The sequence below is a fragment of the Bos grunniens genome, chromosome 7, assembly GCF_055505025.1.
Source record: "Bos grunniens cultivar Pamir isolate PY7600 chromosome 7, Bosgru_T2T1.0, whole genome shotgun sequence".
Taxonomy (NCBI): domain Eukaryota; kingdom Metazoa; phylum Chordata; class Mammalia; order Artiodactyla; family Bovidae; genus Bos; species Bos grunniens.
Genome location: NC_141171.1, coordinates 6,730,060 through 6,753,786, shown reverse-complemented (window position 1 = coordinate 6,753,786; position 23,727 = coordinate 6,730,060). Strand labels below are relative to the sequence as shown.

Below are 23,727 nucleotides of genomic sequence, written 5' to 3'. Positions count from 1 at the left end.
GGTGGAGCTTAGGTTTACAAAATTGCTATTCAGTCATCGGCTCTGAAGAGTCAGTAAAAGCGGCTCCAGTAGGCCAGGGGCTGAATGTGACAGGCCAGCCCGGCCTCCGTGATGAGTCTGTGGTGAAGCTGAATTCTGCTCCTCTCTAGCAGACAGGCTGGCTGAGCACCGACTCCAAGGATGAGAAGCCAGTACCCTTATCAGCAGATGAGACACAGGAATAAACACGGCTTTCAGATCCCTGCCATCTTGGACAAAGTCAAGTCACGTGGGCCTAACAGAAACCCAGTGACTTCAGTAAAACCGTCCAGACTTAGAACGCTCTAGACACACCTCTTTGGTTACACTGGTTCTCAGGAAATTAAGCCCCTTACTTTCATCCCCTCCGAAGAGAACTAAGAGACCTCCCTCTCCTTGGGAACAGTCTTGAAATGTCCAGGAGTGAACAAAAGCCCTCTTCACAGTGTTTATTAAGAAATGGAAACAAACCAAAAAGTGAGTGCTTTAAAGATTGTATTTGTGCAACAAGATATAGTTTTTCTTCCAAACAGTGGTTGTGGGTTTCTATGTAACACATGTGACGTCAACGTTTCAAGATGATTGACCATCATGTAAACATCTGTAATGAGATGAATAAAAATAAAGGCAAAAAAATCTGGGGGGATGCCGGCAAGGGTGGGGAGAATCCCTATTTTCCAAATGACACTTCCCTGCCAACTTTTTATCCAAGGAAACCCATCTTATCAAAGCCTGCGCGACAGAATTTAAGAGTGAGCTGTCCCATGAACTAAGACGGAACGGGCAAGCCAAGAGCTGTGAGGGTACCTGGACAGACGGCACAAGTAAGAGCAAGGCTATGAGGCTGGAACACACGCTGAGGCAGACAGACGGTCAAGCAGGAAATTCCGCCTCAGGCGGTGCATGAAAGAGGACCGTTCACAGTCTATTCAGACGATGAAGCTGCCTAAACCGGCCCTGGAGCGGATACGGAAATCCCTTGTTTTGCCACTTCCAAGTGGAGAGGAATGTGTGAAGGGCAGAGGGAGGAGGTGAGGGCCAGAGATGGGAGACAGATGAGAACACCAAGAGCATCTTCTCAGCGCTCTGGAGAATTAGGCATAAGCTTTCCCGTAAATCCTAGGGACAGAGCACTTGGCCACTGAGAAAACAGACATGTCGAGAAAGGCCCAGAGTCTCACATAAAGAGAGAGAGAGAGGCTGAACAGTTACGAGGAGGGGAAGGACTCCACAAAGCGAACAAGGCCAAGAGCAGGAGCCTGGAAGAGAGAGACGGCAGTGCAGGGCGTGCGGCCAAAGGCTTTGGGGCAGCGCACAAGGGAACTAGAGACCAGCTGTGTCCCCCTGGCTCCCGCAGCAGCACAGAGACGCCCTCATTAGTCCGAGTGAGCCAGAAACCGCACACGCCAGGACTCAGGGCCACGGCAGTGAACTCCAGCCACAACAGGTGACTAAGTAACACTGTCTGGAAGCCAGCAGCCCCCCACCAGGACCACCAGGGTCCTGCGGTGTGAACCCAAGTGCTGACATTTCAAATGTGACCAACATTTCAGGAGACGGACCAATTCGTGGGTGATGCAGCAACACCCCGGGAGGGCTGATTGCCATTCCTATTGCTCTTTATCTCCACCTGTGATTCTTCAAGATGCTCCTTGTAGAAACATGGACACACACACACACTTTTCCATCTTCCCAATGAGGAGAATGTGGGGTTTCACAATGTGTGAGAATTGATCCCATTTTAGGGAAGCCCTCCCAATGGGAGGCACTAGCCCACAGAGATGGAGGTCTTCACAAACTGGTTTCACAAAGGATCCAGGCCTATCCTCGGCTTTGTCCCGGAGGATGCCGGGCTGCAGGGCTGGTGGGGAAGAGGCAGAGCAGCTGCAAAAAATGAGCAACACCCTGCACTTGGATAGGATTAAGGCTGGCGAGGGCTGGATCCAGCAGGAAGGGCCTTCTCTGGGCCCAACATGGGACCCAATCCCAGGACTGGGAAACACTTATTCAACCTTTACCATGGCTCCAAAACCTCCCCTCTCTGTCAGGGAGACGCCCGTGCTCAGGTCTGCTAGGCTGCTCAGGCTGACGCCGGGGGCCCCGTCCAGCATCTCATCGTGCTGCTCCAGGCCGCGCTGGGCTTCCCGGTGGCTCTCATGCAGCTGGGAGAGCCTGCTTCTGGCCTGGACAAGGAAGACATGGTTGGCGTGGAGGAGGGTTCAGGCGGAATGCATCAGGCAACGCATTTATCTCTCAGGGCATCCCGCCCCAGATGATTCACGCAGATAAGTGAATTACCTGTCTACAGAGCCAAGTTTACAAGACTTGAGGCTGCTCATAAACCGAGAGGGAGAAAGAGAGACCGAGAGAGAGAGAGAGAGAGAGAGAGAGAGAGAGAGAGGGAGACCCCCTTCTGGCTGCCCTCAGGCGGCCTCTTTGTATCCCCGGTCCCCAAGAGAGGCAAGTGTTCAAATACACGTTTGCTGATTTGGAATGAACTGAAATGGGACAAAACCCAGATTCACTATTTATTCAGAGTGGTGTTCAGCAGCCATTTCACTTTGCGGGATTTTTATTGCCCCATTTGCTCCTCCTTGTTCCTGGAGAAGGCATGCGAGGCCAGGGAAAGGACGGTGATCTGTGGAGGCAGACAGACCCGGCTTTATCTTAACTGTCTCCTGCACACTGGTGACCTCACCTGTTTCCTCTTCTCAAAAATGGAATTGATGAGTAAGAGCCCTCTCGCACTGTCTGGCAGGGTGGCCTTAGTAAGTAGTAGCTATCATGTTTAATATCATTATTATTATCACTAACATACATTTATGTCTTGGCTGCTGTTTTATAAAGGCTGGAGGACTGATGCTCAAGCTCCACTGCTTTGGCCACCTGATGCTAATAAGAACTGACTCACTGGAAAAGACCCTTCGGCTCGGAAAGATCGAAGCCAGGAGGAGAAGGGGGCAACAGAGGATGAAGTGGTTGGATGGCATCATCAACTCAACGGACATGAGTTTGAGCAAACTCCAGGAGATGGTGAAGGAAAGAAGAACCTGGAGCGCTGCAGTCCACGGGCCACAAAGAGTCAGACACTGAGCGACTGAACAACAACAACAAGGCTGAGTGGGAGAAGACTCTACAGATATTAACTAACAGTAAAGCACACTGTCAGTGTTAGCTGCTCAGTCGTGTCCGACTCTGTGACCCCATGGACTGTATGTAGCTCACCAGGCTCCACTGTCCATGGAATTTTTCAGGCAAGAATACTGGAGTTACGGTAGCCATTGCCTTCTCCAGGGGATCTTCCCACCCAGTGATCAAACTCAGGTCTCCCATATGGTAGGCAGATTCTTTACCATCTGAGCCACTAGGGAAGCCCCAAAAAGCACCAAACCCCAAAAGAGGTTTGAGTTTGTAATCAACTTTTGCCTGTAAACTGGCAAAAAGAGCCAAGAGATCAATTCAGTCAAAAAAGGAAGCACAGATGTGCATTCTGATATTGCCAAGGTCAAACATAACCTTCAGTGTGTAGGTGGGACATCCAAGGGCCAGCAAGGAGGCCTCTGGCCGTTCCACGCAGGGCAGCGGCCACAGGCCTTGGGGCCTTCTCCCCAGAGAGGGCCAGGGAGGGCGGAGCTCCTGAGGGGGCGGGGCCTCCTCGCTGTGCCGCCTTTGAGCTGCACCGGGACAGAAAGCATCCTGGACTCTGTCCTCTTGCGTGTGCAAGGACCCAGGCTGCTGAGACAGGTCCTGAACCTAGACTCTCTTCAAACCAGTTAACGTCCTGCGCTCAGTCAGCCCGCACCCGCTCCAGCAGGGAAGCAGAAGGCTGGTGAGGCAAAGCGGACCCCACAAGACCAAAGTCAACATGACGGGGGAACATATGCTGGGGGTTCTCAGCACTTCACCTTCAGGCTGAACAAAGCCTCCCAAGGAGAGAACCTAATGTGGATGAGGTGGGCAGGAGCCACGGAGACACCTACTGCAGCGCAGACACCTGGGACCGCGGTCGCACACACCTCCGTAACTGCTGTGCTTGTGGCACCCCCCTGCTTGGCAGGAGACCCCAGAAGCCGCATCCCACTCCCACCCCCAGCCCCAGCCAGGGGTGGCAGGCCCTGCCCCACCCCACCCCCTTGGAGATACCTGGTTGATTTCATCTTGAGTGGATTTTAGGGACTTGATGATAGTTTCCAGTTGAACTTTCCCAGCCTGGATGCTCTGTTCCAGCTGAGTCTCCTCCTGCTGCAGTCGGTTCAGCTCAGACTTGGCCCGGTTCAGGTCGTCTTCCTGGGACTTGAGGTCAGATTCCTGAGACTGGATCTGCGTCTTCAACGAGGAAATCTGAAATGAGATGAAATGCGACTTCGAGGAAGAATTCTGGTTCGTGTTTCTTGAGATGAGCTGACCCAGGGAGGGAGATACCAGCCCAAAAAGTGGATGCCTGGCTTCCTTACAGGGACTCCTCCCCACATGTGGGAGAGGCATCAGCAATCTGTCTGTCCCTTGAGGCTGAACATCCCCTCATCTCAGAGATCTGCTGAGGTCACAGCCTCCCTGTTTTGTGACAAGCAGCAAAGACACCCGGGGGAGGTGAGATGGGCATGCTGTGTCCATGGGCCAGGGTGGTGTGTCCACACATAGATTCACACTTATATGTCTGACAAGGCGGCTAAGATGGAGGTCAGGCCATAGATGCTTGGACACTTTCTCAAATGATCCGTTCAACAACTCTACTAAACCAGTAGGATGTCTTAGCCTTGATTCAAGGTCATGGTGAGCTCAGGGAAGTTCCCAAAAAGCATTCTCCTCCTGCTGGGCCTGGGGCATAGGGAGATGATGACTCACCATCTGGGTCTCATCCTGGCACTTCTGCCTGACGTCACTCAGCATGTCTCGGAGCTTGGCCTTCTGCTGGTCCATTTCATCCAGGCGGTCTTGGGCATCCTGTTTTTGAGCTTCCAGCTCTTGCAAACTACTTGTTTCCCGGTCTAAATCATTTTGTAATTCCTAGGGAAGGGTCACATGAATTTACCCAAGACTCGTTAAAATGGGGACACGTCCAAGCTAACTGTCACAGCCGAGGCCGGAGCCCCCAAGACGGCCTCCCTGGGGGTCCAGTGGCTGGGACGCCAAGCTTCCACTGCAGGGAGCCAGGGTTCAATCCCTGGTTGGGGAACAGAAGATCCTGCATGCTGTGCAGTATGGCCAAAAAATAATAAAAATTATTTCAAAAAATAGAAAGATGGCCTACAGAACGACACATACCACAGCAAACAATGCACACATCCCGGTGCAGTGGCTCCAGTTCGGTCTCTCACTAAGGCCCTCAGGAAGTATTTACTGACGTCCTAAGAGAGGCCAGGCACCAGCAGAGGGGCTGGGTTCCTGGCAAGAGGAGCACTTCAGTGACTGGTGGTCATGAGCGGGGAGGGAAGAGGCGTTAGTCAGACATAAATGAGGAGAAATGAATGGACAGCTTGGGTGCTGTCGGTCAGGGTCTCAGGGGCGTGGGGAGACCAGACCAATGCTGCATGAGGGGGGAAGAGCCCAGGGAAGCACGTGGACCCAAAGGATGAGCAGGTGGCAGCCAGGAAAAAAGCCAGGAAGGTGAAGAGAAGAGGGGGCCACAGAGGACCTGTAAGAGAAGAGGATGCCGTGCTCCACCTGGATCAAAGGAGAGCAGGCTGAGAGCACCCGAGGTCACATGCCACGCCACAGATGCCATTGGCTTCTGCAGCCAGAAACCCCTGCAGTTGGCTGAACACAGGGAGCAGGACATGATGGTTCCCAACCGCTAAAGCTCCTCCAGGTAGGAGGAGCTTGGCTCCAAGACAGCCAGTGCAGGTGTCCTCGGACTTCACTGTTAAGACTTCCAGGGGAAGGATCCTAGAGGTGGAAGGGCGAGTGTGAATATGTGCACTGTCTATGATGGCAAAATCTGAAAGCGATGTAAATTTCCAAGCGGAGCTGGCTGGACTTTTAGCACAACGCACCCTGAGGGGCACTGCACCCTGCGGCCGAGCTATAGAGCAAAAAGAACAAGGCACGCGGCAGAGCATGCACGTGCGAGGCACACCAGCACTTGTGCACACAGGAAGGCAAGAACAGGCACAGATCTCTCTCCTTAAACACACACAAGACCTTTGTGCGAGGCCTCGCGGGAGCTGACGGACTGTGCCTGTGGGGGAAAGGGGGTGGGGGTGGGGGGTAGGAGGCGTCTCTGTCTTATTTTCAACCAGGTGAATGTCACATCTACCTGCAAGGCAGAGAACTAAAGGAGACAGAGCGGGAGGGGAGAGTGCGGCCTGAGGCTGACACGAGGAAGCAGTGGAGCTGGGGCAGGGACTCAAGCTGTGGCCCAGGGCAAGGCGGCGGCAGCCTGGGCACGGGGGTGGCTGTAGGACTCGAGGGGAGCGGTGGACTCGAGGTGACCCCTGGGGGGTCGGGGAGACAGGAGTGGAGAGACCGATCCCCAGGACCGGCTGGGGCTGCCAGAGGCTGACGTCATTTCAGAGCACAACCCAAAGGGGGTGCAGGGTCTCCCTTTCCCTGCTTTTCTAGTGTTTACGGAATACGTATTCACGCGTTTGGCTGTGTCGGGCCTCAGGTGTCTCACGCGGGATCTCAGGCTGTGCGCGGACTCTCTAGCTGTGGCACCTGGCCTTAGTTGCCCCTCGGCCTGTGGGATCTCAGTTCCCCGACCGGGGATCGAACCCGCACCCCCTGCACTGGAAGTCAGATTCTTTACCACTGGACCACCAGGGAAGTCCCTCCCTCTCCCTGCTTTGACAACAAAAAGTCATGGCTCGCTCCTCTTTGTCCGCCAAAGCACATCTCTGAGTTATTTGTGGGACTGGGTTTTCTGCTGCCCAGTCTCCTTGTCCCTGACCTCTAATTTGAAGAACAGACCTTGAGCGTGACAAGTCTGGAAGGGATAAAGCCAAATGTCTCTGAGAGGAGGCTAGTGGCAGAGTGGAAACGTGGGTCCGCCACATCCAAGGGAAGGACAAGTGACGGTGGAGGCGGGGAGACAGAGGAAGAAGGAGGGTCAGACCCAGCAGCTTCGGCACGCGGGACGTCAAGGAATCTGGGCCTCTTTCTGTAACACAGAGGCAGTCGTGGAGGAGCCCAGGGGAAGACGGACTGCCAGCTGCTGGTTAGGAAGGATGCCGGGGTCAGAGTGGAGGAGGTATCTGAGCCAAGAGAAGACAGAAAAAAAAACCCAGACAACCTACAGACCCAGGTCAATCCCAACTGGAATGCCAGTCGTCTTCTGACAGGCAGACTCCAAGACTCAAAAGGAAATGCAAGGGATCCAGAACAGACAAAACAGCCTTGAAAAATCCAAAGTTGAGGATGCGTATTTTCTGATTTCAAAACTTACTACAGAGCAACAGCAATCAAGACAGTGTGATTCTGGCATAAGGAGAGACAGGAATCAGTGGGACAGAACTGAGAGGTCAAAAATAAATCCACATGTCTATGACCAACTGATTTTTGAAAAGGGTGCCAAAACAATTGAGTGAGGGGAAAAAAAGAACAGTCTCTTCAAGAAAAGGATCTAACTGGCCCTCCTCGTGCAAAACAATGAGGCTGGACCTCTACCTCACACCATACGTAAATATTCCCTCAAAATGGATCAAAAGTATAAATTTAACAGCTAAAACTACAAAACTCTTAGAAGAGAATGTGGGGTAAATCTTTGTGACCTTGGATTTGAGAATGGGTTCCTGGATATGACACCAAAAGTAAGGGTAGCGACTTCCCTGGGGGTCCTGTGGTTAAGACTCCTCACTTCCAATATAGAGGGTACAGGTTCATCCCCGGTGAACTAAGATCCTACAGGTCGAGTGGCACAGCCAAAATATTAAAAAAAATTTTTAAAAGAGCAAAAAATGGAATAAATAAGCCAGACTTCATCAAAATTTAAAACTTTTGTGCTTCAAAGGACCAACGTCAAGAAAGCAAAAAGACAACCTAAGGATGGGGACATGATATTTGCAAATCATTTAACTGATAAGAGAATTTATCTGGAAAATATAAAGAACTCTTAACAACTCAGCTACAAAAAGGCAAATAATCCAATAAAAAATGGGCAAAGGAGATGAGTTGGCTTTCTCCAAGAAGATATACAAATGGCCAATGAGCACATGGTAAGATGCTCACCATCATTAGGGGAAGCATTATGGGGAATGAGATACCACTCCACACCCACTAGGAAGGCTATTAAAAAAAATAGGACTAACATCAAGTGTTGGCGAGGATGTGGCAAAACTGGAATCCTTATGCATTATTACTGGTGAGAATGAGAAATGGTGCAGCCACTTTGGAAAACAGTCTGGAATTGCCTCAAGGGTTACACACAGAGTTACCAAGTGACCCAGCAATTTCACTCTTAAATATACATACCCAAGAGACGTGAAATCACAGGTCCACACAAAAACCTGCACGTTAATATTCACAGTGGCATCATTTGCAATAGCTAAAAAACAGAAAAACCCGAATAGCGATGAACTGGTGAACAGATGACTAAAGTGCGGTGCAGCCACACAGTGAAGCACAGAGTCAGCTATGGGGCTTCCCTGGTGGCTCAGTGGTAAAGAATGTGCCTGTAAATGCAGGGGACATGGGTTCCGTCTTTGGTCCGGGAAGGTTCCACATGCAGCAGGGAAACGAAGCCCGTGCACACAGCTACTGAGCCTGTGCCCTGGAGCCTGTGAGCCGCCACTACTGAAGCCCGCGTGCCTAGAGCCTGTGCTCCGCACCCCAACCAGAGAGCGGTCCCGCTCACCCCAAGTGAAAAAGGCCCACACGCAGCAACGGAGACCCAGCACAGTCAACAACAAATAAATAAAACAGAGAATAAAAAATAAATAAAAACCAAATAAAAGATAAATAAATAAATCTTTAAAAGAAAAAGAAGAAGAAATGAAGCACTGATACATGCAACATGAATGAACCTTGAAACTACACTGAGTGAAGAGAGGCCAGACACAAAAGGCCACAGTATATGATTCCACTGACAGGAAATGTCCAGACAGGTAAATCCAGAGGCGGAAGGTACACTGGTGGATGCCAAGGGCCGGGAAGGACTGGGGACCGCTAATGGGTATGGAGGCGCTTTTTGAAGGGATGAGAATGTTTTGTAATTGACTGTGGGGACAGCTGTGCAACTTCGTGCATATTCTAAAACCCACCGAATTATACACTTTAAATGGATGAATTGTAAGGTATGTGAGTTACATCTCAATAAAGCTGTTGTTAGAAACACAAAACAGAACGGTAAACCAGGCAAAGATGCCACAGGACCTCACTAGGACGATAGTCATGGAAACGGAGAGACCCCCTCAGGCAGGAGGGGGAAGGGGGGCCTTTGGGGGCAGAAGCTGAAGCTCCCACTGCTTAAAACCCAACATAAACTGGCCTGAGGACCAAGGCCTCCTAGTCAATGCTAGGCCCTCTGAAGCCCATGCTGGCAGGCATGACAGATGATCTCCTGGACAAACCCATCTGGGAAAAGGCAACAGGAACCGGAGTCAAACCTGGTTCTCACAAAAGAGCTTTAATACATACAGTGCTCTGAGGGGACCCTGGTGGTCCAGTGGTTAAGACTCTGCCTTCCAATGCAGGGGGCACAGTTTCAATCCCCGGCCGGGGAAGTAAGATCCCCCATGCTGCACATGTCATGGCCTGAATAAATAAATAAATAGTGTTTTGTTGCTGCCTAAGGAGCTGCCATCTCGTTAGACTAGAGCCCCATCCTGGTCTGAGTACAAATGAGGCTCCCATGCAGCAGGGGCTGGCCTGGCTGGCACTGGCCCCGCTCCAGCTCCGAGGGGCTGTGGGGTGCACAGGGACACCACATCTCAAAGGCTACAGGAGTGTGCTGTCAGAGCCCAGCAGCAAGGTTCTGGGGGGGCCTCATCCAGCCTGCTGTGCAGACCAAAGGGACAGCACCTCCAGACACCAGACTGACCTGACGGCTTTCTCAGAATCGCCGAGGACCTGGGGACTGGTTTTCCTGGAGTTCAAGGACGTCACAGCACCCAGATCCCCGGGGACAGCAGACCGTATGGAATGACAAAGACACGAGAGGGAGGACCGGCCAGGCATTCGAGTGGCTGGCTGGGCCAGGGCCGAGGGGAGATGGGGGATGAGACCAGCGTCCCTGCACCAAACAGGGTGGAGAGTGAGTGATACGGGAGGGCAGTTCCAGGACATGGGTAGAAATCAGAGGGCTGAGATGACAGCAATACACCAGAACAAGCAAACACCCAGAAAAATAGTCCCTTCACCCGTGGCCTCATACATGATGCAGCTTACTTGAGCAAAAAAGCAAAACAAAAAATATGACGACAGAGGCAGGCGGTTCCCTGCCTTTTGATCCAAAACATACCAGGGGACCATCTAAGGCCCAACCCCTGATGCCAGCGTGTACAGAGTGAGAAGCCAGGAAAGAAGCGTCTGGACACTGCAATGTGTGAACCAATGAGAACCCACCCTACCCCGCCTGCAGATGGAAGCTGTGACAAAGGACACCTCCTGCCTGGTGAGCGGGCACTGCGCGTCGCCAGTCCGCTGGGTGTCTCATGACATCCCCCAGCCCTCGTGGGACAGGGGATGGGGAGGGCGACAGAGTGCTGCCCAGACCCCTGAGCCTCACGGAGTCGGGTGCTGCCGCCCTAGGAGGCGGCCCAGAAGAAGCACCCACTTCAGGGTGGTGGGAGGGCCTGCACATCACGGCCAGACGCTGCTCCCGGCACTGTCCCTCGCTGCCGGCGGGAAGCTGCCGGCGGGAAGACTGAGGCCGGGAGGCTGAGCCAGCTCCCGCAGTCCCCCAGGTGAGCCACGCTGGGGCCACAGTGCTGACTGCTCCGCCTCACTCCTCTCCCCCCAGCTCTGAGCTCAGAGCACTCAAAGGCCCCACACAGAGACCAACAGGCCCAGCAGTAGGCATTCTTGGGGCGGGGCGGGGGGGGGGGGCGGGCGGGTGGAGACAGACAACTCGCGTTTCCCCCTGGTGGCAGGGCCATTCTCTATTCATTGAGACCTGAGGCATCTTGGGAACCAAGGTGTCTTCGAGGGTGCGGCTCCTAGGCACTGACCACTGTGTTTCCAGCATAGCCTCACTCTGCCCAGATGAGTGAGCGCCTGCCAGATCCCGGGCACCAGCCCACTGCCTGGAGGAGCGGAACACTCATTACCAATGTTGCGTAAGGTCTAGAGATGTTACATAACTAGCCCAAAAGCGTACAGCTGCTAAGAAGAGCCAGGTTTGAGCCCTGGCACTCAGACCCCAAACAGCCGACTCAGTGGAAAAGACCCTGATGCTTGGAAAGACTGAAGGCAAAAGGAGAAGGTGGCAGAGGATGAGATGATTGGATGGCATCACCGATTCAATGGACATAAACTTGGGCAGACTCCAGAAGACGGTGAGGGACAGGGAGGCTGGGTGTGCTGCAGTCCATGGGGTTGCAAAAAGTCGGACATAACTGAAAAACAACTCAGACCCCCAGTGTCCATCGTCACCACCCTCCACAAGGAGACTCTTCAAGCAGGGCCGTCCCGAGAACAGGTTAGAGAGCATTGCCTGAACCTCAGAACTTCAGGCTAAGTGGGAGAAAGCAGACGTCAAGGATGGGATGTAGTATGATTCCCTTTCTGTGAAATGTCCACAAGAGGCAAATCCATAGAGACAGAAAAGAGCTTATCAGGGGCTAGAGGAGGAGATGGGGAGTCACTGTTAATGGTGATGGGATCTCCTTTCGGGGTGATGGAAATGTTATGGAGCTAGACAGAGGTGATGGTTAAGCAATATAAAGAATATGCTAAAAATGACTGAATTATATACTTCAGAAGAATGGATGCTACGTTACGTGAATATCTTTTTTCTAAAAAAAACCCACTATCTACGGTTATGGGAAACTCAAAATAAATCACTTGTAAATCCCTAAAAGCTTGAGTTTCCAATGAGCGCCACACTGCCCCCTCTGCCCTGCCCCACTACCCCCACCGGGAGTCCCTGAACCACATCTGATACAAGGTCCATCCTACTAAAACCAGCCGCGTGCTTACCTGTACTTCGTTGGTTTTCTGTCTGATTGCCTCTTCCTTTTCTCGAATGTCTTGTTCCAGTGAGTATTTCTCTCTGTGTGTTTGAATAGTCCATGAAAGCACAAAGAGAGGGCATGAGGCACGAGCTGACCGTCTCCCCCACACTTCTCCCCAACGACCGTCTGCTTTTAGTCACCCCCTCCCCTCCAAGTGTGGGTGAAGCCTGCGGATGCCACAAGGCCTGGCCCCCAACATGGTCACGTGAGCCTCTGAAAGTAGAGAGTGCTGGAGTGACGTTCAGGGTGAGAAGGGCTGGACATGCCTCTGCTGACTTTGAAGATGGAGGGGTCACAGGAGAGCGGCACAGGGCCGCCCCTCAGAGCAGAATGAGCCCCACCAACATACAGTAGGAAAGGAGGCCCCAGCCTCCCAGCTCTGAGGAACTTGGACAGCACCCTGAACTCGGCCCTGTGAAGCCCTGAGCAGGGGCCAAGCTGAGCCCTCCTGGATTCCCGGGCTGCAGAGCTGCACACGAATGAATCTGTGCTGTCTTAAGCCATTCCATACACAGCAAGAGAAAATGAATATGCTCTCTAAATCCTTGGTGCGCCTGCCCATGAATGGTGAGTGCCTGCTTCTCAGGAGACCAGGCACCGAGGACACGTGGAAAGGGGCCTGGCTTTCAAGGAGCTCACAGGGGACAGGTGAACACACGAATGCACACAATCTAAGTGCCGAGAGGGAAACCCAACGGGGTAAGGAAGGGGGTGGAGTGTCCCACAGTGGACGACCAGGAAGGACCGAGGACACGGCCTGCGAGGGGACAATGTGATGGCAAAACATTCCTGTCAATGGGCACAGGGAGGCAGAGCTCAGCGGGGGAGCCACGGTCGAGTCCAGAGTGATGCAAAGTGGGCCAGGGACTCCAGAGGGCTGGCCACAAGGAGTGGGTGAGGGTCTCTGAGCCCGGCTACTGCTCACAGGAGGCTGTGGTGGGCCGCTGTGCACTCCGGGTCCCTGCTGGGGCCTTGTCTGCCACCTCAGCTGCAGACAGCTCCCCACCCCCGGCAGCAACCAGCCTGGCTCTTCTCCTGAGAGACAAAGGCTTGTGTGCCCCTCCCCCAAGTCCATACAATGAAACCCTAACCCCCTGTGATGGTGTTAGGAGGTAGGCCTGTTGGGAGGTGACTGGGTCATGAGGACAGGGCTCCCAGGACGGGGATTAGTGCCCTTATAAGAGACCCCAGAGACCTTCCGCGCCCCTCCAGCATGTGACAACACCCTAAGAAGACGCTGTCTGTGGACCAGGAGACACACCATACTGGACACTGGATCTGTCTACACCTCTATCTGGACCCCCAGTCTCCATGATGAGGAGACTATGTATCTGCTGTGTAAGCCCCTTCAGTCTGGGGCGGCTTGTTACAGCAGCCTGAATGCACCAAGTGCCGGAAGGGGCTGCCTCCGTGTCAGAAACCTCACGTGGCCAACGCACCCTGCCTCCCCTGCCAGGAACCCAGCACTCACTCAGCAAGGCCTCCTCTGGATCACCGGGTCAGACATGAAACAACCGTGAGAGCTTGCATATTCGTTCCCACAAGTCTAAGGACCACCTAACAATACAACGTCCCCTTCAGATCCATTAGACGGGGTCCCGTCTCCCGGGGAGAGGCGCCAGTTTGCCACGCCCCCAGGCAACAGGCCTGAAGGTCACTCTCGAGGTCACCCAGGCAGGCTTCCTGCACAGGCCTGCTCTACACACGCTCGCCTCTCACCTTCACTGGGAAATGCTCCAGGCTGCCCAAGGCTGCGCAGCTGTGCAGAGGCAGTCCTGGCCTGACACAGACACCAAGACCCCAACCTTCACGTTAGAGGGTCCCCTCCCTCCTCTATCTGCACGCCTGATTAACAGCCTCACCCTGGCTCTAAGAAACTAGCCCTCCATCCTCACAGACCCTCTCTGCCTTGCCAGGCTGCCTGCACTGATCTCTGGTTTGGAAATCTGGCCTCGGGGAAGCTGGGGACAGAACAGGAGCCATGTTCTGGGCTGAGCATGAAGCAGAGAATCTGGCTTCAGGAGATTAGTGGCCAGCCAGACACCCACCCAACTGGTCTTCCACGATATCTGATCTGCCTCTGCCTCTCAGAGTTCTGCTCCAGTCAGGTGCAAACCATGCCCGAGGGGCACCCAGCTGTGAGCAGGGCCTCACCTGCTCTGGCAAAGTGACACCGTTTCCACTTTCGGCCCAGAAACACTCCCTTTCTGGTGGACGGCGGGTGCCCTTGGTCCTTAACTGGCTACGCCCCACCCCCCGGCCCCAGAATAAGCTGGTAAGAGGATGCTGCTGTACAGAAGACCACATACGCTGAGAATACAGACACAGCCACCAAAGCCCTTGTTTACAGGTGGGCGCTGGAAGCGAAGGTGGAAACCTGGACACGAGGCCTCTCTCTCAGAGCCCAGCGGCTCCTCCTAGGCCACAGTCTCGCCACCTGAGACTAGCTGCTTTACTTGTCTGGATACTATGCCTTCCTGCGGAGGGCATGGGGTGCTCTCAGTGCTGGAGACCCCACAACCCACACTGGCTCCCACTGAGGGGCTCAGGACTTGAGCTCATTAAGTCATTTCAGGAACCTGGGAGAATCTGTGTCCCTTTGCTCCTGCTGAACAAACTCGTGATGGCCAAGTTGAGAGTTCGTCCACAAGCCTCTGCTGCTTCCAGTAGCAACCTGGGAAAACAGACTGGAATTGGAGGGCAAGGGGGCATTTTAGCATACCTCTGTAACTGGCTGATCTCCTGACTGATGTCGTCAAGTTCCTTCACCCCGGTAAACTCCCCCGATCCAAGAGTGCTTGAACTATCCTGGAACCAAATTCAGACACAGAATTAAAACCACAAAGTTGACCTCATAAGACAGCAGGGGCAACAGGTCTTGGAATAAGGTATAAAATCATTCATCTCCATCCCCCAGCCTGGATGGAAACCATCTGGGCAGTCCAGACACACCCCGCGGGGCCCCTGGCGAAGGCTGGGCAGACCGCCAGCACCTGCCTGCTCGGTGGGCTGCCGGCGCCACCTGGTGGCGGGCTGAGGGGAGCACCGCGAACACTAGAGGAATGAATGGGAATGAACGGACCTGCAGCTACTCACCGGGATGGGAGTGCCTCTCTCTGAGGGTGGCACCATGTCCGGCGAGAGCACTTGAGGGGGGTCGATGCCTTTACTGACCTTCTGCTGAATGAAATACATAGCTAACGCGAACTGGTCTTTGCTTAACTTTCCCGTTTGCCTCGTATCGGCCAGGGCCCTGGGAGAAACACGGCAATGCTGATTACACATCCCAAGCACCAGCATCGGTTCTGAGTATGAGGAACCCACACTTCTGAAACATGGACCGTGACAGGAACTGAAAACAACAGACCACACCTGCGCTTCCTTTCCTACTGAAGAGCAGCCACCCCCCCCCACCAGCAGCCCCCAACCCAAGCGTCAGGCAGGAGGGGGCTCCTCTCCCGGCTGGAGAACTGCCTCGGGCCCAAACAGCAGCCAACAGGGCTGGGAGAGATCCCACTAAGTGTCTCTATTAAAGGCTGGTTTTAAGACATCTTTGTTCTTGCTCCCATTCAAGGGCAGGATAGGAAAGCTTGAACTGCAACTATTTCTCCCAGTTCTCTGGGTGAGGGCCAGTCCTGCAGCACACCCAGCCCACAGCGGCTCTCAATCTGCAGTCTCGTCTCTCCGGCCCGCCCCGTTTCCCGGTCACTGAAGGCACAGGGGCTCTGGCCCACATGTTGCGGCTGCTCTGTCCGTGTGCACTGGGCAGCGTCGCTCTGCTTGTTCTCACAGGCTCCCTGGGCACTTGCAGGGGACAGGCCCACATCCTTATGCGGTCCCTGCACCCTTCCTGGCATGTTATCTCTGCTTTGGTTGCGTCCCCCTCCCGAGTCCCCAGCCGCCTGCAGACAACCCCAGACTGTCCTCTGAGCGTGCCGGTGGTTGAGTGTAGAGCTCGCTCTTCCTGACCTCGGCCTTCACTCTCGGTATGCCACCCCCTCCACGTGCCTTCCTTTAATCCGAGTATATCTGTGATTTCATTATGTCATTTATGGGTCGGCCCTTACAGGTCGAGATCCATGTTATAAATTACCTTCCTTTATGTGATGATCGGGCCATAATTCGAATCCCGTTCACAGGCACTTCAGCACCCAAGGGCGCAGGCCGCCCGAGTCGTCACCAGGAGCTGGGCCTCCCCCAGTGACTGACTGGGAGGCACGTGCTCCCTGAGGAGGGACAGCCCGTTTTCTCAGCAGGGCCTCGCCTCACAATGCGGCCATCTCTCACTTATTGCAAAGGACAGTTATTTCCCCAGTTACTCCCAGTCAATGTCACAGCTCTGCTGAGAGGGCTTCATCCCTCCAGCTGCATGGAAATTCTCTTACAGCCCCCAGGCAAAGCCCTCTAAGAGAGGACTCGCCCCTCCGAGAAGAAAGCTAGGAAGTGACTGCCACTGCTGGCCATCCCAGGGCCGTGAAGACTGTCCTGCCGGCCCGGGAGGAAACGGGCAGCGGAGATGGCTCCCTGACCGGTCCTGAGGTGCAGACTGGAGCCTCCCTCTCCCCAACCCCGTATCACTGACCTTCATGGGGCAGGGCCTCTCAGGGATGTGGCCACAGCCCTGAGGCCCAGGGTGGCCCTGCTGGAGCCTTTGGCATCCTCACTGCACACTGCACCCCCAAGGGGTCCGGATCGAGCGCCTGCAGCTCCAGTGGCTGTGCTGAAAGCTGCAGGTCCACTAGCAAGAACTGGCCCCGGCCATTCAGATCGCCCCTGAGCTCCCCAGAGGGACACAACAGGAAGCCTTCCCACTGGAGGAGACTACGTGGACACGCATGGAATACAGGGAACGGGCGTACACTCGGCCCTGACAGCCGCCCGCTCCGGCCTTGCCTACACACAGCCCAAATCTCACTGGGAGGGTCAGTGAGGCCCCCAGTGCTGAGGAGCAGAGGTCCGTCTGTCCGCCCTTACCATATGTGTGCTAGAAGGTTCTGGGTGAGGCCCGAGTGCATGAAGATCTCCTTCACCTCCTGGCCGCTCACATAGCCATCCAAGTCCAGGTCGGTCTTCAGGAAAATCTCGTCAAATCGCATCTTGTCCGCCACCGGCACCACCCAGCTCACTGTTGGCTGAAAGGGGTTTTCAGACGTTAATTCTCAAGCTTTGGGGCTTCCCTGGTGGCTCGGTGGTAAAGAATCCACCTGCCAACGCAGGAGACATGGGTTCAATCCCTGGTTCGGGAAGACTCCAGGTGAAGTAGAGCAGCTAAGCCTGTGCTTGAGGGCCCAGGAATCGCAACTACTGAAGCCCGCGCGCCCTAGAGCCTGTGCTCCGCGACCAGAGAGAAGTCTTCGGACTACAACCCTGCTCTCCACAATGAGAGAAAAGCAACGAAGACCCAGCACAGCCAAAAATAAGTAAATAAACTTCTATTTTTAAAAATCCTCAGGCTTTTTATCACCTACAGATATTACACTATCAAAGTCTTCTCGTGCTCATTTCAGCAGAAGACCCTCCATGAGGCGAACGGGCAGACAGGATCTCCGGTCTGTAGATGGGAACACTGAGGCTCAGAAAGCTGAGTGCTGACTCGGTCAGTCTCACCCAATGGCCCGTCTGTGCCTCTCGCAACCCCATCACAGCACCCTGAACCTTTGTCCCGAGAGAAAGGTGAAGACCCAGCAGGTCTATCTGCCAACAGCCCGCCCACCCCGCTGCCTGGGAAACAGGGAAAGCTGGTACCCCTGCCAGGGGGAGGCTTCAAGTGCACCAGAGAGGACCCTCCTGACCACTCCTTCTGGAAGGCCTGTCTCCCGAGCACCGGCCCGGTGGCCAGGCCGCCTCCCCGGCCCCCCCGTTTTCCACCCGCAGGTGCTCTCTGCTGCCACAAGGCCAGCCTCACGGCCCGCAGCTGCAGACCCCCCACTCCATCCTCCTTTGAGCCTGAGCCCACTCCCTGAGACACAGCAGACCCCCCTGGGAGGCGTCGGCACACACAAGGCACTGCCACGCAGTGAGTGGGCTGACACGAAAACTGCGCCCATGGGGCAGGTTGGCACCCAGAGTCCGCAGTGCAGGTGTGGGAGCCCAGGCCTCAGAGGAGCACGACCACCACCCAGGAGGGCCCTGCTGCGGCCAACGCAGCTGAGAGCCCAGCAACGTGTTGCAACTTCGGTGGTCAGTCACCCAGCGCACGTGTGATCTCTCCTCACACCACCTGCTCAAGTCCTACACAAGAAGGGCAGATGCCAGGGGGCGCCAGGGCCAGGGCAGGGCTTCCCTGGTGCCTCAGTGGTGAAGAGTCTGCCTACCAATGCAGGAGACATGGGGTCAGGGCCCCCGTAACTGGCCCTCTGGGGGCCCAGGTAGGGCTTTGCTCGCCTAGGGATGAGGAAAGTAGCAGGGATCGAGGACGGGGGGAGGCATGGAGTTTGTGGGTCCACAGAGATGCCTGCTCTCATATCTGTGATTCCACAAGCTGCCCCTATTCCTGCGGAAGGGGACACACAGACCCCCACCTCTGACCCCCAACCGTGGCCAGCAGTACACCGTCTAGTCGGTGGGGTCAGCAGCATGCTCCTGGGATCCGGGGAGAGTCACCAGACCACCAGGGGGTGGGCTGCCCCCATCAGCAACCTCAGCCCCACTTGCTCCCTTGTCAGTGAAACACACCACATGTGACCTAACCTATGGTACTTAAGAACTCTCGGCAAGAATTCTGCAGACTCAAGGTCTTGGGTCTGGGACTTCCCTGGTGGTACATTCAATAGGAATCCACCCACCCACCAATGCAGGGGACGCAGGTTCGATCCCTGATCCAGGAAGATCCCACATGTTGTGGAGCAACTAGAGCTGGTGCACCTAGAGGCCACACTTCCCAACAAGACAAGCTGCCACACTAAGAAGCCTGAGCACCGCAATGAAGAGCAGCAACCCACTTACTGCAACTAGAGGAAGCCCGTATGCACCAACAAAGACTCAGCACAACCAAAAATAAATAAATAATTTTTTAAAAGGTGTTGGGTCTTGGAAAACAGCAGCTCATGCTAGTCTAAGTCACTGGGCCCAGCCCCACCTCTCTGAGTCCAGTTCACCATCTCCTGGCTCACTCTGCCCCAGCCTTCTTCCTGTTTCAAGGACACGGGGAACATCCCCACTTCAGAGCCTGGCCAGGCGCTAGTCCTCAGGTAGCTTCTTATTGTTGAAATGTCAGCTCAGATGTCACCGCAGCAGGGGCCTTCCAGCTGGCACCACCTGCAGGAGGGAACCCTTCCTCACCCGGGCACTTCCAGGCCAGGCCAAGTTCTGCTTTCTCAGGACTGCTGGAGCTTCCTCAGTTTACCGATGTAAACTAAGCTTATCATCTGAAGCTTAGTTTATCATCTGTCTCCCCAGAGAGCAGCCCCAGAAAGTACTGGGCACAGCTGGTAGGCTAGGAAAGGTGCCTGGGTGGGGCCAGCTGCAACTGCCCTTCACCAAGAGCCACACACAACTCACCAGCCAGAGGCCATGCCTCCCTCTCCAACAGGCTCCTAGGACTAAGCCTCCTCCTCCCTATCTGATATCTTTTTTTCCCCCCAACTCCAAGATATGTAAGCCGCTTGAGCCTCACAAGTCGAAAACCAAGCTTTAAATACATGTCACGATCACTGGAACTCCCCTGGTGGTCCACTGGTTAGGAATCCACCTGCCAGTGCAGGGAACACGGGTTCCATCCCCGGTCCAGGACGATCCCACATGCCCCGGAGCAACTAAGCCCGTGCACCGCAACTACCGAAGCCCATGTGCCCCAGCGCCTGTGCTCCACAAGGGGCCGGCACAGCGAGAGGCCTGCTCACCTCCACAGAGCAGCCCCACCTGTCGCAACCAGAGCAAGTTCATGTGCGGCAATGACGACCCAGTGCAGCCAAAACTAAATAATACTGGGGTTTTTTCAAATGTCACTATCAAGAGACCTCGCTGTTTTCTTGTGCGTTTCTCATCTCCATCATACTGAAAACACACACGTGGTGCTGGCTGGCCTTCTTGTCACAGTTCATCACCTCTGAAACCACAAGTGAGGCAGAGATGTATCTCCTGTTCTTGCACGTTTCAGACAACGTCAAAGGTGCCTTTTCATAAAGAGCTCCTCATGATGCTGCCAGAGGGAGAAGCATCTTTTTTGACAAATAAGGAGCTGTCCTGTGGAGAGGTGGAGCCCCCTCCTGTTTTCCTAACATGAGACGGATGCCTCCCTCCATCATCTGATTACTCAACATGTGTTTACTGAGCATCAAAGCACCAGAGGTTCTTCTTGACACTGACATTATAATCAGGAACTAACTATGCTCTCACAAAGCTAACAGCAGAGGGCTGGGGGTGAGGAGGGGACCTGAACAGACGATACATAATTAACTGCAGAACAGGCCACGTGTGCTAGAAGAAGGCAGGTAGAGGGTCAGCAGTGGTCACACCAGGCTTTCCAGACAAGTGACCTGTGAGCAGAGGCCCTGCGATGCCGGGTGCCTCAGGGTGCAATCTGGGGGCGTGCCTTCCCAGCCAAGGGTCTGCCCGAGGAAGGAGGGCCAGGGGGTGAGCAGAGAGCCCCGAGGTGGGAGTGCACTCAGTGTGTTTGGGGAAAGGTGGTGTTTATGTATAAGGGAAGGAGAAAGTTAATTCTGAAGCCCTGTTGCTATGGTCTGAATGTCTGCAACCCCCTCAATTCATACACCACACGTCCTCAGCCCCAGTGTGACGGTGTTAGAAGTGGTGGGGGGCCCTCCGGGAGGTGACTAGCTCATGAGAACAGGGCCCTCATGAACAGGATTAGTGTGCCCTTGTAAGAGGGACCTCAGAGAGCTTCCGCACCCCTTCCGCTGTACAAGGACACAGCGAGAGGACAGCCATCTGTGGACCCGGAAGCGGCCCCACCAGACACCGAGTCTGCTGGCGCCGGGATCTTGCACTTTTGCTTCTGGAAGTGAGAAACAAATCTGCTGTTTAGAAGCCACCCAGTCTATGGCATTGTCACAGCACCCAGATGGCCTAAGACATGTGCTATAAAGATGTGACTTAATCCCAGACTTTACCCTTCTTGGGTCACAAATGACTCACTCCTGAGCAACCTCTTACTGGGACTCTACGCAGCAGTGCCAACAGGCGCTCTGAGGTGTGCCAGCACGAGAGGGCGCTCACCTGTGCCTGCTTGATGCTGTGCTTGGGAGACAAGCTTCCGGTGCTGTTGAGGCTGCTGACACTGCCGTGGGAAGGCGTGGAGCGCAGGCTGTCTTTCGGTGGGGGGCTGGCGGGCAGGACGGGCACAGCCCCCGCGAACATTGTCTTCTTCCTCTTGGAGGGCGGGATGAGGGACGGGGGCAGGACGGAGGGCACGGGCTCCTTCTCGAGGGCTCGGTACACCAAGTGCATAGCCTGCGAGGACAAAAGAAGGCATCTGGGGGCGAGGCCCAGCGCCAGGGCAGGCGGAGGGCAGCTCTTCAGTGGCTCAGGCATGCCATGAAGACGGCTCTTTCTGAGGCTGCTTCCAAACGGAACGAGTGAAAATATACCTTTTCTGATGAGCTATGCCACCAAGGCATGATTTTCCAAGATGTTCATTCAATCACACAACACTGAAATGAGTACAAAAAGAGGGATTTCGCTGGTAGTCCAGTGCTTAAAAACTCCACGATCCCATTGCTGGACGCCTGGGTTAGATGGGACCTAAGGCCCGCGGTCTTAGGCCTGTGGGACCTAAGAGCCCCCAACTACGCAGAGATCTAGCACTGCTGCTATAGGAGAAGAGGACAGGAGGGTCAGGGATCTGGCCAGAGAACTAAATCCTGCACGCCACAACTAAGACCTGGGGCAGTCAAATATATTTGAAAAAAAAGAAATATAAAAATAAAGCATGAGGGGTTTGGGGATTAGTGCTTAATGGGGACAGGGCTTTAGCTCTGCCAGGTCAAAAAGCTCTGATGACGGACGGTGGTGATGGCTGCACAGCCACAGGAGTGTATTAAACCTCCAAACCTAAAAGCGGCTACAATGATAAATTCTGTTACGTGTATTCTACCATAAATTAAAAAATAATAATGGACAGCCAGTGAAAAGAACAGGATGACAGAGAAACACGGAAAATGCTCAGAGAAGCTGATGTGTGTTGGGGGAAAAAACACAACTGAGCAGTGTGGGGTGTGAAGGAGTATGAATGGAATCACATGAGAAATTTATAATTTTCTTGGAAAATGTTTAAATTTAATCTAGAAATTTAAAATTTCAAAGGCTTTATACCACTGTATAGTAAGATAGTAACAAGCTTTAATTCACTTGTATATTGTAAAATTTCATCTTAAATACATTGAAAATTCCTGGAACAGAAGATGGATATTGTTGTATTTCATTGTTTTTCTATTACTTAGGAATTATCAGATTACTCAGCTTTTTTTTTTTTTTTGCTTGAAGTTAATCATGTGTGTGCCTTTTAGTCACTCAATTTGTCCAACTCTTTGCAACCCCATGGACTGTAGCCCGCCAGGCTCCTCTGTCCATGGGGCTTCTCCAGGCAAGAATACTGGAGTGGGTTGCCATGCCCTCCTCCAAGGGACCTTCTCAACCCAGGGATCAAACTCGGATCTCCCTTACTGCTGGCAGATTCTTTACCATCTGAGCTACCCGGGAAGCCCTGAACTTAATTACTATTTATTAAAGCATTGTTCTTAACTATAAGGGGCTACTTTATTCTATTTTCATTTGACATTTAATGGAATGAGATGAGTGAATAAATGTCATAAAGCGGATAGAAAGATCAAAGATGAGAATGAGGAGAAGGGAAGGCAGAAAGAAAAACAGGGGATGGAATGACCTGGGCCCAGGGTGGGGAGATGGGGGCCAGGCAAAGTCAGCCCAGCAGGCAGCGGGGAGAAGTGGGTGGGGAGCTGCAGGGGTGTGCAGGAAGGCCAGCTGCATAGGAAGGCGGCCTGTGGGACCTAAGGGCCCCCAACTATGCAGAGATCTAGCACTGCTGCTAAAGGAGAAGAGGCCAGGAGTGTCAGGGATCTGGCATGGACAGAAGCTGACATGGAACCATCGGGACACCTGGTGGTCATGTCTGCATATACACCTGCTTCCCAGCTCTGTCTGCTGAAAGGGCCAGAGGAAGCAGTGGCATCCAGGGGCCACTGAGCACTCCAGAGCCCAGACCGTGGTCTCTAATACCCTTCTCCACTATAAGGAACTGGGGGTCCCAGAGCAATGGCTGATAACGAGCTGAGAGAATGGGTACACAGCAAGAGCCGGGAACGTCACATCATGACAGAAGTAAGCAGATGCTCAAAGAATGATACCATGTGACCAAATGACAAAGGGGTTGGGCTGCAAGAGCTCCCACTGGGCAAAATAAATCATTCGAGTAAAGGATTCTAAACCATGGAACAGAGAACAGGAGACACGTCCCTAAGTCCACTGTGATGTGAACAAATCCCTTGCAGTAGAGGGCGAGCTAGAAAATGTACAAGGAATGACAAAACCAGAAAATCCTCATAAGGCAACTATCAGAAACCCGACTGATTCAGGTGAGACTCCTGGGAGGATGTGACAACTAGCAGGTGAGAGGCGCAAG

General features: G+C 53.9%; 1 protein-coding gene across 18 annotated transcripts in view; it reads right to left on the bottom strand.

The window, feature by feature from the left end:
- Positions 1–23,727, bottom strand: part of EPS15L1 (epidermal growth factor receptor pathway substrate 15 like 1) — a 106,112-nt gene that overhangs the window by 40,600 nt on the left and 41,785 nt on the right. For 16 of the 18 annotated variants that reach the window (XR_015166536.1, XM_086408646.1, XM_086408639.1 and 13 more), the window contains 8 exons: positions 21,306–21,539; positions 17,103–17,260; positions 15,225–15,381; positions 14,851–14,936; positions 12,094–12,166; positions 4,864–5,025; positions 4,162–4,359; positions 2,037–2,201 (listed from right to left, as the gene is read on the bottom strand). Coding sequence is in view for 17 of the 18 variants with exons in the window: in XM_086408646.1 (XP_086264772.1) it covers positions 2,037–2,201; positions 4,162–4,359; positions 4,864–5,025; positions 12,094–12,166; positions 14,851–14,936; positions 15,225–15,381; positions 17,103–17,260; positions 21,306–21,539 (1,233 nt within the window). In the remaining variant the exon portion in view is untranslated. Of the gene's footprint in view, positions 1–496; positions 620–2,036; positions 2,202–4,161; positions 4,360–4,863; positions 5,026–12,093; positions 12,167–14,850; positions 14,937–15,224; positions 15,382–17,102; positions 17,261–21,305; positions 21,540–23,727 lie in introns of those variants that run through there. The other 2 variants (XM_086408655.1, XM_086408656.1) reach the window with 1 other exon arrangement.